At 38.1% G+C, this 14,582-nt stretch overlaps 2 protein-coding genes across 2 annotated transcripts; both read left to right on the forward strand.

Moving 5' to 3' along the window:
- Window positions 1-375: 375 nt before the first annotated feature.
- Window positions 376-5,369, forward strand: sec11a (SEC11 homolog A, signal peptidase complex subunit). The gene is made up of 6 exons (XM_086275536.1): window positions 376-554; window positions 989-1,098; window positions 2,054-2,203; window positions 2,533-2,652; window positions 4,589-4,646; window positions 4,735-5,369. The coding sequence occupies exons 1-6, from the start codon at window positions 504-506 to the stop codon at window positions 4,783-4,785; spliced, it is 540 nt and encodes a 179-aa protein (XP_086131662.1). The 5' UTR covers window positions 376-503; the 3' UTR covers window positions 4,786-5,369.
- Window positions 5,370-7,237: 1,868 nt separating this feature from the next.
- nmbb (neuromedin Bb) lies at window positions 7,238-8,199 on the forward strand. The gene is made up of 3 exons (XM_086298558.1): window positions 7,238-7,421; window positions 7,649-7,836; window positions 7,932-8,199. Exons 1-3 carry the CDS (start codon window positions 7,265-7,267, stop codon window positions 7,983-7,985), a joined length of 399 nt encoding a protein of 132 aa, XP_086154684.1. The 5' UTR covers window positions 7,238-7,264; the 3' UTR covers window positions 7,986-8,199.
- The last annotated feature ends 6,383 nt before the right edge of the window (window positions 8,200-14,582 follow it).

Raw genomic sequence — 14,582 nt, forward strand, 5'->3', positions numbered from 1 at the left:
AGTGAGCCTTACTTTAGAATTTTCTATTTGGACAAAGTGTGCAAATATATTTATATATTTCCTAGACTTTTATTTTTTAACTAATTTAAAATAATATATATCTATGTATATATTTGTTATGTATATATTTCATTTTGAATTAAAAAAGAGAATGAAAAATGGATGTGTCCTTTTTTGTCCTTTTTTCAATATAGTGTCCATGTTCATTGTTTTCATTTTCAGGACATATCTTAAATTCTACAGTAAACTCCAACAGAAAACACAGCAGCCAGCTGCACGCTTGCAGACAGTGTGGTGTCCTTTTTTGGAAACCCCCCTCTGCTCGCGTCTCGTATCCTGAACTGACACCTCAACACAGCACTGTTGCGCGGGCGGGACTTCCGGTGGAGCGCACCCGGAAGTTTCGGATGCAAGTTTTACTGCCCGACCGTGCATCCATATGGTCGTCACTGTAAACGTTTTAATGTGATTTAGGACTTTTTCTACACCCTAGTTTTGCAAAGATGTTATCGTTAGACTTTCTCGACGATGTTCGTCGCATGAATAAGCGGCAGGTAGGTACCAGACCGTTAGTTCACGGCCACCTCTTTGTATGGCAAGTGAGCTCATAGCTAATGATGACTAGCCGCCGACCCCGTTTTTACCGTTGCAACCTCTCTGCGCCATCAAAAGTGTTTTGTTTCATGCGCATTTATATTTTAAAGCTCGTCCTCTCTAATGCATTACGAAGGGCCTATTTTAACCACGTGTAAAAAATAAAATAAAAATAGATGACTTTGGTGTAGCTAGCTGGTTTCCTGGTTTAACATTACTGTCATAGCACCGCTAGCAAAAGTCAAATGCCGAATGTGCTAAAAATGAATCACCACTGAATTCACAAACGCACAGCAATGTTGCCGTGTTCAGTAAGTTGGGCTAGTTTATACTTGTTAAGCATGCAGACTTGTATTTTGAAATAACTAGTTTTTTTCCCTCGTTTTGTTTGCAGCTCTACTATCAGGTGCTGAATTTTGGTATGATTGTTTCCTCTGCGCTGATGATCTGGAAGGGACTCATGGTTGTCACTGGCAGTGAGAGTCCTATTGTTGTTGTTCTCAGGTGAGTTCGGTGTTTTTGTTGTTACTTTAAATCTTGTCCCTTTTTAATATCTGCTGATAATTTATGTTTGTGTAAACTGGAGGAAATTCCTCTGTGTAGTAAAGAACCATGTTCCATATGGTGGTGATTGGACTTTCTTGCAGATAAAAAAACAATGATATTCTCCAAGGATATTAAGCTTTATACCTTAGAAGTGGGTAACGTTATGATTTTTGAAGTACATATTAGGAGAGTTGTACACATCCTTCAAAAGGCACATTTCTTCTTTACATTTTAATGCGTTTGAGCTCACATGGTTGTCCAAGAATGTGCAGCAGACTGAGTTCAGATGCACCATGTGTCATTCCCCCCTCACTCTCTCCATGCTTTACTGTACACTCAACACTGCCTTATCCTATTAGGATGCAAAGCTCAGTTTTCCTGTATACTTTTATTAGCTCTTTCTTATATGGCGTTTTGTATAGTTTTGGGGGTTGACAACATACTCTTTATGAATTAAATGAACTGTTTCATTGTTGTGAAGCTGTGTAAACTGTTAATTTCAAACAGGATGTGATGATTTGCAAATCATGTAAAGCGTATATTTAAGTGAAAATCAAGATGCTGAAAGTTAGAATTTTAACTGTTTACTTACATCTGATAGCAGCAACAGGTTTCAAGACTGAGCGAGGGGCATGTTTACCACTTTATGTACGCCATTATTTGCCAAAGCTGGTAATGACTGTGATTCAGATTACTTTATGACCCTGTGTAAGTAAGATTCATATTGGCATAGGTAAACTTGTTTTATAACCCAATTAAAAATTTCTTAGCTAGTGTCTTGATTTATTTTTAACCTTATATAAGCTATGCAGCATAAAACTGTCATTTTTAAAGTAGGCATTAATGCTTATTCCAAACTTAAAAAAATTAAATGTTGCCAGCTTTACTAATGTGGGCATCTTTTGTATTTCAGTGGAAGTATGGAGCCAGCTTTCCACAGAGGAGACCTCTTGTTTCTGACCAACCGGGTAGAGGATCCAATCAGAGTTGGAGAGATTGTTGTCTTCAGGATAGAAGGCAGAGAGATCCCAATAGTACACAGAGTACTAAAGATTCATGAAAAGTATGAATGTGTATTTTATGAGTGTTGTTTTGTTAGGTTGGATTCCCATTCCCATCTGTTAAACCGGAATTTTATTATATTTTGACTGATGTGGTGAAAAGGATGGGGCACTCAAGAGCAGCAGAAAGTTAAGCTATTAATGTAGCATGTTGTGATCTAACACCTTGCTGCACTTTGTTGGATTTCCTTTGATTTGTCACCAGTTTTGTATTTAATGTTCTAGGAAGCCTCTGTTATATTACACACATGAATCCTCATCCTTACACAGTATTGAAATGGGTATTTAGTGACGCTGCGGTCTGAAAATCATGCTGATACTTTGTTCACAGGGAAAATGGAGACATTAAGTTCTTGACCAAAGGGGACAACAACGCAGTTGATGACAGAGGGCTGTACAAGCAGGGTCAACACTGGCTGGAGAAAAAAGATGTGGTGGGACGAGCTAGGGGGTAAGTATTTTGGTTGGGAAAAAATGCATAGGAGGACAGATGTCCTAAAACATATTTGATACAGATAACTCCAATAAAATGTATCCCAAAAGGTTGATTCTGTTCATCTGGACGTAGCGTTTTCAGTGGGAGAAACTTTTCGTCACTCATCCAAGTGACTTTTTCAGCCTCAGTTGACTGCAGGTTCTCCAACTTTAGAAACAATACATTGCACAATGACTTTTCATTTCACATTTCTCCCACTGAAAACGCTATGTCGACTGATGCTCTAGTCTTGTCACAGGTGAGAGCAGGTTCAAAATAAACATGTGTAGATGTGAAAGAGTCCAGAGTTGTGGTGATGTTATACTCTCTGCAACATCATCTAGCATGACCAGTTCTGGAGGCTCAGCGATAGCCTGGGAAGCCATATTCTTAGAGAATTCGATTGAAGTTACATAATGCTTGCGACTGTAGTTGAAGACACAGTAAACCTTCTTGTAAGGTTTTTGCTCCTGCATGGTATGTATATGGATGTGCTAAGAGATGGTTTACCTGTACAGCCCAAAGGTGCTGCGTGTACCATCTTATGCTACCAGTAGTGAGAAGGACACAAGCAAAAAATCAGAACTAGAAAGAAATCAGCCTCGATGGATAAGGTATTAAGATATACTCTTCGCAGTGGTTGCTTTGCATGCTGCTGCGATATTGTCACACAGTTGCTTTTATTTATGCCTGCCATTAAGGCACGGGAAGCTGTTGCAGTATTACCCTGAATGATAGGTGTTGCCCCTCAGACAATAGCGCCACATAAGCGCTGATATAGGAAGAGAGGAAGTCAAAACTGGAAGGAAACACTTGCACAGCATTTTATCAACAAAATCAACATCTCCCTCTGTATATCTGTGCATCTCTGAGCTTCTGTAGTGGAATATCAATTAAAGTAGCAGTGGAAATCAACACTGTGATAGACTTGTTGTCTAAATCCTGCTGCAGCGGCTGTGGCACAATGTGCCAGGTTACAAAATCGAGGTGCATGTTTGGCAAAAGTGCCACAGGCATTGTGATGTGAGATCAAAATCGGCATGTGACTACCCATGATGGGGGTGCACGGCGAGCATAAAAACACCATAAGGAGAAAGCAATGTACTGTGGCCATAACCTTTAAATGTTTTTGTGGCCTGCTTTGTTATTGGCTCTCGAGTGCAACTGTTGTCACTTTCATTTGGATCAAAGCAGGATAAATGAATTCACAAGGGTTTATGCTTCATATGACATCAGTATCGTTTGCTTTTCACCAACTTTGTGTTATATTGCGATGATTGGGTGTTCCACACTTGGACTGTATATTTATAAATATATGTAACTAATATAACAGCCACTATTGGTTGGTGAAGTCCCATTGTGAAGCTACATTTTTTTCTGCTTATCCTGGAATATTGAAAAACTTCTTGCTGGACATGGAAACGAATGAAAAGTTTTAGGTGTTGTTTGTGAACCAGGTTAAAGCCAAGATCCAAAAGGAAACTGTTGTGTGACAGCTAATTAACACATTTCCTTATCTAAATCTAGCCAGAAGAACAATATGAATAGTTTACACACACATACTACATAGCGAGTGGTCCAGAACAGTACAAGCAGGAAAACAGTCCATGTAGGTTTAAAAAACAAATGCATCTAAGGAAGCTTTAATGTTAGGTTGGTCTCGATACTGAATAACAGGCCACTCGCTTGAATATAGAAGTTTATTCTGTTGACTTTGAAGCTTATGCACTTAATAGCTACAACAAGTAAATGTAAGTGCTTAAAACAGCATTTTAAATCCAGTGTAACATTCATACTTGCTCATTCTAAAATTCATTGAAGGAAGTTTTAGACGTTTTGTTTATGTGGATTACATTGTGTTACAGTATGTGTCAATAACATTTAACAGCATTTTCTTTTTAATCATTTCCAGGTTTGTGCCATACATCGGAATTGTCACCATCCTCATGAATGATTACCCCAAGTTTAAAGTATGTTGGCTGCAAACAATCTCTGGTTTTTAGGCTTAAAAATGTAGAATGTGTTCTGATTTCTTCTTCCTCTGCTATAATTCTGCAGTACGCTGTGCTCTTCTTGCTGGGTCTATTTGTGTTGGTCCATCGGGAGTGAGGTGCCCAAGCTTCAGCACTTGAGAAGGATAAACTACGTCCAGGAAACCTCAGTCATGCCTTTCAGAACAGAATTAAGTTAGACTTTGTCAAACCCAACTGGCTTTTTGTACCATTTGTTTGAACATTTTGTAGAAATGTGGATAGGGTGTTTACATTTGAAATATCCAAGCTTTAAAAATATTTTTGTGAGGGAATTAGGCTAAAACTAGCATGTAGTCGCTCTTTATTTGTAATCTTTGGAAAGTGAAACGGCGTTCTTAATGACTAATTCAGTCGTTTCTTTCCTGTTAAATTCATTGTCTTATGTGACCAATATGTGAAGTATTTTATGACAACTGAATATGAATGAAAATTAAATATGAAATCTGGTTACCATCCACTATGAATTATTTTACTCTGTGTCTCTGTGATTTCTTTTTTCCTCTGCCTGTTGAAATCAGTGTCAAACATCTTATACCTTCTCGTAAAAAAGAAATTATACAGTTTATTTGCTATTTGTTTGGAGTTCTTCAAATATTTGAAAAATGAGTTTTTGTATTTCTGTTGCTGGTTGTCATTAAAGTTTTCAAGCATTGTTAGTAATGCTATAGAATTCATGTATTTCTTCATGTGGAATTGGTAAAGAAAGTTAAGAGTTTTGATGGTAAATAATTAGTTCTTTCTGGTTTTGGGGTTTGTTTGTGTGTCCCCACCCCCCATAAATTCACCATCTGATTCTTGTGTGTGTGTGAGAGAGAGAAACTGGGGCTGTGTGAGAGAGAGAAACTGGGGCTGTGTGAGAGAGAGAAACTGGGGCTGTGCCAGAGATAATTTGCTGCTCGCACATTTTGTTGCAAATTAAATGGTGTAATGGCTTGTTTGGTAAATTTCTATTTAAAGGTCAGTGGAGTGGGGTCCAGTGTTTTATTTCTATGGGCTGAGCTTTAATGACTGCAGAAATGGTTGTTGATGACATCAACACACTTGCAATCAAATCTTGGATATCCAGCTTTAATATGTAATCATATAGTGGGAGGTGTAAACTATAATTTTACTATGGATCCACTTGAAATTGTGTTAAGGCACCTGAACTCGGATTGAAATTGATTGCATTTGCAGTTTTCCTTTGACCTGAGAGACGACCTTGTTAGGTGTGGATTGCCACTTCCATTTGAAGCCATGTATATTTATAAACCAATATTTCATAAATATGATGCAGTCTTGACTTCAGACACTAAACTTTCATATGAGTTATGAAGTGTTAAAGAAGTATTTTCTCAAACCCTGATTTTTGAACCAAGCTTTGTTAATTAATTTTGGTTTGGCCTTCAATGAACAAAGCAAATCCAAGTAACCCCAAGCATTAGTCAATCCATGAAGTTAATTGTAGACTTTCGTGTCTAAATCTATTATTTTGACCCTTAGATGCTGATGTCCACATATCGTAAGGCAGCCGTGGCTGTCTCTTACCATTTAATCTGTGAACATAGGTTTGTCTTGATGGTGAGGTGGTTTCCTAATTAAACTGACATTCAGCTGTGCACAATTTATGAAATCACAAGATTGTGTGCTAATGTGAAAGGTTATAAAAGAGCAAGATTTAAAACTGCAGCTCTTTCACTATACTTGTAACTTTAGCACCCTGAAGTGACAGAGAGGCCATCTGTCTTTTCAGCTCTAAATTAGCAGTGAGAATCAGCAGGTTCTCTTGTCCACGGAGAACTGACGGTGATCACAGTGGCATGTTGCAACTGGCCAAATGTCATGTTGCTCATTGTAAGGGGCTAGGCATGGCCATGGGAGAGAGAAGGGGTGTAGGGACCTTAGCAGGAAATGATTATATGTGTGATTATGCTGGAGAGGAAAGCATTAGCTACCCCCTGTGTAATTTTGTGGCTCTAACCAGCAATTTGCACCAACAGTGCACAACATTTAAAAAATCATTAGTTTTTGGTCACCTATGACACTTTTATACTAATAGTTAAAATATAGTCTACTGCGATGCTATATAGAATCATACAGATTAAAAATAAACTAAAAGGTCATGATGACGCATTTGATTGAATTCTCTTAAAAGAAATGCCATATGCATCCACGCATATACCTTTTCCATTTTCCGGAACTTCTGAAAACAATTCCAAATACAGAATTTTATTTCAGTTAATAAACACACATATGTGTACCGGTATGTTGCTGTTCATAGCTTGGTCAGAGCAGTGTTTTTCAGCAAAGGTTCCTGTCTGCTCTGAGTAAGAATAACCGCGTGGCGCGTGAAATACGCACAGCCCGACGCGCAGACCAACAAAACCTTGAGAATGACTCAACTGTCTTCATTTCAATTTATGCAGCAAGCTGACTGAAAAATATAGCATCATACAAAGAGCCCACCCCGGTCGGGAGAGCCTATAAAAGCTGGATACATCGGAGCAATCTACAACCAACAGGAGACACTTGGAAATTTGCGCGCTGGAGGACACTTCACTAGTTGACACGCTGAAATGAGAGGGTTTACACTGAATAATGTCTGCCAGTGTGGCTTGTTTACATATCTTGTTTTATTTTCTTTCACCGCTGCAGTGAGTTTCGACCTGACTGAGCTCAGAAATAAAGTTGCAAAAATCAAAGTGCATCCAAGAGGCAATCTTTGGGCTACAGGTAAGAATATCTGAAGTTACACTGTAGACACATGGGTCGTATTTATGTTGGGTTCCATCTCATCTTTGTATGTATTTTAATAGATAGCATGTTTCCTTCTTTTTCTTTTCTTTTTTTAAAAAACATTTTTATTGTGTTATGTTTTTTTGAAAAGTTATTATGTCTTATGTCTTCCAATTTTTGCTTAGTTTAAGCAATAATTAATGGGTGTTTCTTCGATTTGGAAGGACATTTCATGGGCAAGAAGAGTGTCGTGGATACTCCTATGCTGCCTTCAAATGAGGACCAAGGTGCCGATGCGCTGGAAGTCACCCTTCCTGCAGAGCAGAGTGCGCTCGGGGAGCTTTTCCAAGAGTTTCTGCGGGTGGCGCTGCAAGCGCAGATGGATACACAAGAAAGTCGTTCGAAAAATCAGGCGAGAAAACTTTCCCACGTTTTTGATATAAGATGTCAAAAGGCTGTTTCTGTGTTATAATATACTAACTCGCAATGTCATGCTCTCTCTTTCAGGAGGCGGACTTGTTGATGAAGATTTTAGAGAACTACATCCGAACCAGAAAGTGATGTAAAGGATACAAACCTGGCACGCATTAACATGGATCGAAGGTCACCTGGGCTTATGAGTTAAAATAAATAAGAATCGTGTACAGTCTCATGCTCATCATGATTGTAATTTACTGTAACTGGCTTGCTCATTTGCAATACATCTTTTTTTCCAATTATTTTGATGGATCTATTTTACATGTTCTTGTCATTTGTTTAGTTATTTGTATTAAATAAAATAATGATTTGCACTGCTTTGACTTTGATGTGTGATAAATTATAGATCGATTTGTTCTTTCTGATTGCAAAAGCCCCTCCCAAACAATTCATTAGTGAGCCTAAACACTGATTTTATTATATATACACCGCTGGTGTCCACTTGCACAAGAATGAGCAACACAGAAAAGATGCAGGTTGATAATGCTATAATGTCTGGGCACCTTTCATTGAGATGAGTTGAATTCATACTTTGGTAACACTTGTGGCCTAAAACACAGTATTACAGATATGGATAAAGGTCTTATTTATACACCTTTCATTAACATTTGCGTCAACCTTTTTTTCCCTTATAAAAATAACACTTATATAAATATAAATGTAGGAAGCTTACATAAATCACACTTCTTAGTTTCCTGAATATTTCGACATGAAATCAATATAATCTTTGTACTTTTTTTGTCCTTTGCATAAAGGGATGATCTGTTCTCTCGATCAATATTGGTCGAGCGCAGTGAGATGGCCCATGCAACTTCTTTGCCTTGAGCTATTCTGTTGTATTTGAAATGGATAGGCTATTTCAATTTCTCTCCCACAATGCCTTGTCTGCTTTGTGTCATTTCAAGGTGTGGATTGTGCATCAAATCCAACGTGGTGAGAGGTGTGAGTAGAGGAAGTCTTTATAAGCTCTAATACACCTTTCCGGCAGTGTTTTTGAGAGGGTCAAGAACTGTTATCTTGATATCAGTACGATATGAACCCTATTACCTATGATACACCATTTGTTCAAAACTTTTAAAATTATAGTCATGCAAAAACATAACATAAAAAACATAATTCTGTATCCATGATAGTTATTGCCAGTTTCTGCTGAATATGTACATTTGAAGATGGGTAAGAACCAGATATTATAACTATTTTGAGCCCTGTGCAAAGTGGGAAGCTTTCTTGAAAAAGAAAAATCCATAATTTTCTTTTGTTGGGCACTTGGCTCACTGAGTTTGTTACACGAAAAAAGAACTAGTGCCAAACTCAGATAAACATGTAATTCATGAAAATGCCTACAACCAAATGATTCTCTGTCTCAATAAGATAAGATAAGATAACCTTTATTAGTCCCACACGTGGGAAATTTGTTTTGTCACAGCAGGAAGTGGACAGTGCAAAAGTTATGAGGCAAAAATTAGAATACAATAAGAATAAATACAGTACACAACTGTACAGAATAGAATAAAATAAAATACTATATACAGTAGAATAAAATAAAATAAATATACAATTAAGATAAAAATAGAATACAAATACAAATACTATATACAACTGAGTAAAAATACAACGATGGCTGCTTCGTGTCTAGTGCTGATCAGAAAATCATAATCCTCAAAACTTTTGCTCACGCTTTCAAAACCTACTTTTCATGACACCAAATCAACACTGAATTATTTTGCAGTTAATCAATTCTCTTTCTCTTCATTAAAAAAAGAGTAACGAGTGTTTAGCCAAACACAAGGAAATCGAAGTGATTTTGAATATAGCGTGATTGTTGATGCTGGACAGGGTGGCCTGAGTATTTCAGAAACTGCTGAAATGCTATTCCAATAAACAGATGAATGAATAATTAATTCTAATACATTTTCATTTACAATCAACTCCAGGGAAGGGTCACTATAGATAAAGAGGAGTTGAGATTTACTTTACTTCTGGATAGAGCTCCTTCCTTGCTAAAGTTACATGTGGAGATGTGTCTGCTTCTTAGTAGTGTGGGAGTCCCACTGACATGCACAATTCAACCACAAATCACAGTACTGCAAATAACAAACTGTTGTTACCTGGCTACAATTGTAACTGTGCCATATTCTATTGAGTGGTAAATTCTAGACTGCTGTAGGCTGTTAACATTTTGTCTATTTTTGTTAGAAACTGGGTTATCAAAATTGACCCTTAAGTTTGTAACTTCTGATTTTTGTATTTCACATTAGAATCTGGAGCACACACATTTATAATTAAGTCTTTGTCCAGTAAACAACAGCTTTTAGATCCTGGAATGTTCAGGTGCAGGATGCTGTGTCCAACTAGGTTAGTAGGCTAGAAAATTGGCCACAATTTTTACAGGAAAATAAGCCTGCACAATAATTTAAAGGAGAATGAAAAGCACTAAAACATGCTTTTAAAATGACAAAAGGAAAATCGATAAAAAAAACATTCTCGTTCCTTTTTCTTTTCTTTTCATTTTTATTTTGTTTAAAAGTGCGAACATGTGTCCTGGAACTTTGCAGTCATCACATAGATATGCAAAATGTACAAGCATTTGATTTTTATGAGAATTTTGGTATTTTTCTTATTTATTTATTTATTTTAAATGTGAGGCAAGTGACTGTTGCAGTTTGATGTAGTGGTAAAATAATTAGTAAAGTCCAAACATGTTGCATGTTTAACTCTTGAGAAAGGTGATGTTTTAATAAAATCTGAGCATGTGCTTACTTACTACTAGGAAAGTGAGAAACACTGTTCCTCTATTCTCTGTTTACTTTGCACTTGTTCCATTGCTCATTTAACTGAGGAAAGAATGCTGATTATAGATGGGATAGAACTAGAGAGTGATAGAGAAGGATCTCTGAGCCAACGTGTCAGAAAAAGCTTGTGTCAGAAAGATTCAGAGATGTATCAGTAGGAGTAGGCCAGAACTTTCTTGGAGATAATGTGAACTGTGTCACAAGTTTATGGCATCAAATGGAAAACACACTGTCAGGAACAGGTCAAGTTGAGCATTTTTGAGATGTGCAGAGGAGGTATGGTGGATATACTGGCAAAGAGTGTTGAAAATGCAGCTGCCAGGCAGGAAGACAAGAGGAAGAACACAGAAAAGGTGTATGGATGTAGCAAACAAGGACATCAAGAGCATTGGTGTGACAGAAGAGGATGCTAGGGATATTGATATGTTGACAGATCTGCTGTGGCGATGCTAAAGGGACCAACTGAAACAAAGTCAAAAGTCAAAGTCAAAGTCAACTTTATTTGTCGATTCTGCCACATGTACAGGACATACGGAGAATAGAAATTGCGTTACTCTTCAATCCCTAGATAAATAGCAAATGAACATTTAAATATATTTAAATATAAAAGTGATTAAAAAATGCAAGTAAAATAATTAAAAAGTAAAAATTTAAATAAATACAATTTTACATATAACAAGAAAGCTATATAATATACAATATAATGGGTAAGTGACATTGAGTGTAAACCAGGCAGAGTAGTGCAAATAGGCAAATAGTGCAAATGGAGATTTAGTAATGTACAGTAAGAGAAAGTGTAACAACAAAGTCTTATGAGGTAATGGCAGTCCAATGCTCCACAAAGTGACTGGTAACTGGTGCAGGCCAGTGAGTGAGTCAGAGAGTGTGTGTGTTTGTGTGTGTGTGACAGAGTTCAGTGAGACCGTGGAGGAGAGAGGGGAGAGGGGGCAGAATCGGGAGGGAGTTAAGCTTCCTGACAGCCTGATGGATGAAGCTGTCCTTCAGCCTGCTGGTCCTGGCCTGGAGACTCCGCAGTCTCCTCCCCGACGGCAGCAGCTTGAAGAAGCTTTGCATTGGGTGTGTGGGATCAGCCGCTATGCAAAGGGCTTTTTTAGTGAGACGGGTGCTGTAAATGTCCTGGAGGGAGGGGAGAGAGACACCAATGATCCTCTCTGCAGCTCTCACTATGCGTTGGAGGGTTCTATGACAGGACGCATTGCAGGCTCCAAACCACACAGTGATGCAGCTCGACAGGATGCTCTCGATGGTGCCCCTGTAGAAAGTGTACATGATGGGGGCTGGAGCTCCTGCTCTTCTTAGTTTGCGGAGAAAGAAGAGACGCTGCTGTGATTTCTTGGCCAGTGCTGTGGTGTTGTACGTCCAGGAGAGATCCTCTGTGATGTGCACACCCAAGAACTTGGTGTTGCTCACTCTCTCCACAGACGCTCCGTCAATGGTCAGAGGAGCATGTTGGGTGTGCATTCTCCTGAAGTCCACAACAATCTCCTTCGTCTTCTCCACATTCAGAGAGAGATTGTTGTCAGCACACCACGTGGCCAGGCGTCTCACCTCACTTCTGTAGTCGGTCTCATCCCTGTTGCTAACAAGAAGAAGAACAAGAGTGGTCCATCACTTGTTATTTTTGTTGATTATTTTATATTTATGAGTTCTGACCTTATCTCTTTTTCTTTCATATAGAATGGTCCAGTATATCTTATGCTAAAGGAAGCACCTTTCCTTGGTAGTTAGAGATTTTGACCAGATTGTGTTATGACTGCCACATACATACTTCTTGGACATTTCACACTGGAGCAAATTTGACTACTTGACCACATCGAAATACCAAGGAGGGAAAATTAACATCTAGAGGAAGTGCAAACAATAGAAATGCACAAGGACCAGTCATTACTGAATAAAACAGGAAATTACTTAAACCGAACCTAATAATGCAAAACTATGAAATCATTCTGTTATTAAAGCTTTGTCCAAAAAAACATCCTCACTAAGCAACTCAGTCTGCATCTCAAGTCAATTTCAAGTCCCAGTGTGGTCCTGTTTTTAAATGTGTACCTCCCCTTCTCTTCCACTTATCATTTTCAGGGTCACAGGGTGGCTGGAGCCTATCCTAGCTGTTTTAGGGCGAGAGGCAGGGTACACCCTGGACAGGTCGCCAGTCTGTCGCAGGGCTAAGACATAGAGACAGACAACCATTTGCACTCACATTCACCCCTATGGGCAATTTAGAGTTACCAATTAATCTAACCCCACTAACTGTATGTCTTTGGACTGTGGGAGGAAGCTGGAGTACCCGGAGAAAACCCACACCAACACGGGGGAACACGCAAGCTCCAAGCAGAAAGACCTTAGCCTGGTGGCGGAATTGAACACAGGACCTTCTTGCCGTGAGGTCCTGAGTGCTAACCAATGTGCCACCGTGCTGCCCATAAATAAAATTTGCACATACATAGATAAAAATATAGAATTTCATGATTTTACTGAGGGGTAATTAGTTTTAAGAATATGGCCCAAAGTTACAGTTATGTATGCCTCTGCCATTGGAACATTTGGTATTCCATTTTTTGTCTTTTCTTTTCTTTTTATATTTTATATTGTGCTATTTTAATCATGAATTAAGTGATTGCCACAGGCAAACCTGATGCATAATTCACATAGTGAATATATGTTGTGTCAAAACAGGCAATCTCTGCTAGTGAAATTTGTAAATTCCATTGTTGTTAGTTTGAACACCAAAAGCTCACAGAGACGAATTTATCCAGTGTTCTTGCAATAAAGCCATGGCTTTGGGCACCACTTTAGGTCATTACTGATAGAGTGTTGCATCTAATTTTCTCCTGTGTAATCCATCCTGCACTCTTAAGAAACATGCGAGCCTCATAGGTGACATGTATTTCTTACATTTGTTTATTTTTGCCAGGGGACTGTGTGGGCACGCTGTGCTTGTTATTATTTATTCAAGCCTGATACTGAACACCTAAAAAATTCATGGAGTTGAAAAACAGATTATTATATGGTTGTAGGCTGTTCTTGCCAACTGCTCATTCTTGATAAATCTCTGTCTCACAATTTGTGTGCCTTTGTAAAACTAGCAATGATACACTGCCACCCTCTGGCATAAAACCACTCATTACACATCACTGACATCTCAGTGTGGAATTTCCCTGTTGGATTTTTAAGAGCTTCAAAGGAAGGTGCTGATGAAAGTATAAAAAATAAAACGAAAAACACGTAAATCAATATTTGTCTTTATGGGAGTCTATATGTAAGTAAATAAACATATAAAACTGACATTTGATACAGGCGAGTGAACACAGTTGAACCTGAATCATATGCAACAGCAGATTGTTACAATACTTGGATCAAAAACAGTCACAAGAGAACTATTCTCTACTACTACTACTACTCCCACATCATAACCAGTTCTGACAATTTTAGGTCCTTGTGTAGATTATTCAAGGAAACAGTGCAGGGTATCTAAAAGCATTTTTTCTAATTCCATTCTGACTCTAGAGATAAACACTTGTAAAATATTATGAGAGGATAGGGCATACTGGCAGCAGGTTTTACACATAAAAACAGACAAATAAGAAGGAAAGAGCCCAAGCTGAGATTTATATATGAAAAAACAACCAAAGGGAAGTCTGCGGACAGCAGCACACACAATTTCATCAACCAGTAATAACATGTAAAGCACAATGGTAGACATTATCTAACCTCTTTAGGTACAGGTGCTAGGCCAGGTGCATTTATAACGAGATCATCATAATCTAATAAAAATTCCTCACCTGGAGGAATGTATTTATTTGTATAAAATAAACTTAATTTTCAATTTCAGTTTCGTTTGCAAAAGTTCAGTTTGGACACAAGCTTT

Source organism: Aulonocara sp. 'chitande type north' Nkhata Bay, linkage group LG1 (genome assembly GCF_057382095.1).
Source record: "Aulonocara sp. 'chitande type north' Nkhata Bay isolate Kocher_YH1m ecotype deep benthic linkage group LG1, A_spYH_male_GT1.1, whole genome shotgun sequence".
In the NCBI taxonomy this organism is placed as follows: domain Eukaryota; kingdom Metazoa; phylum Chordata; class Actinopteri; order Cichliformes; family Cichlidae; genus Aulonocara; species Aulonocara sp. 'chitande type north' Nkhata Bay.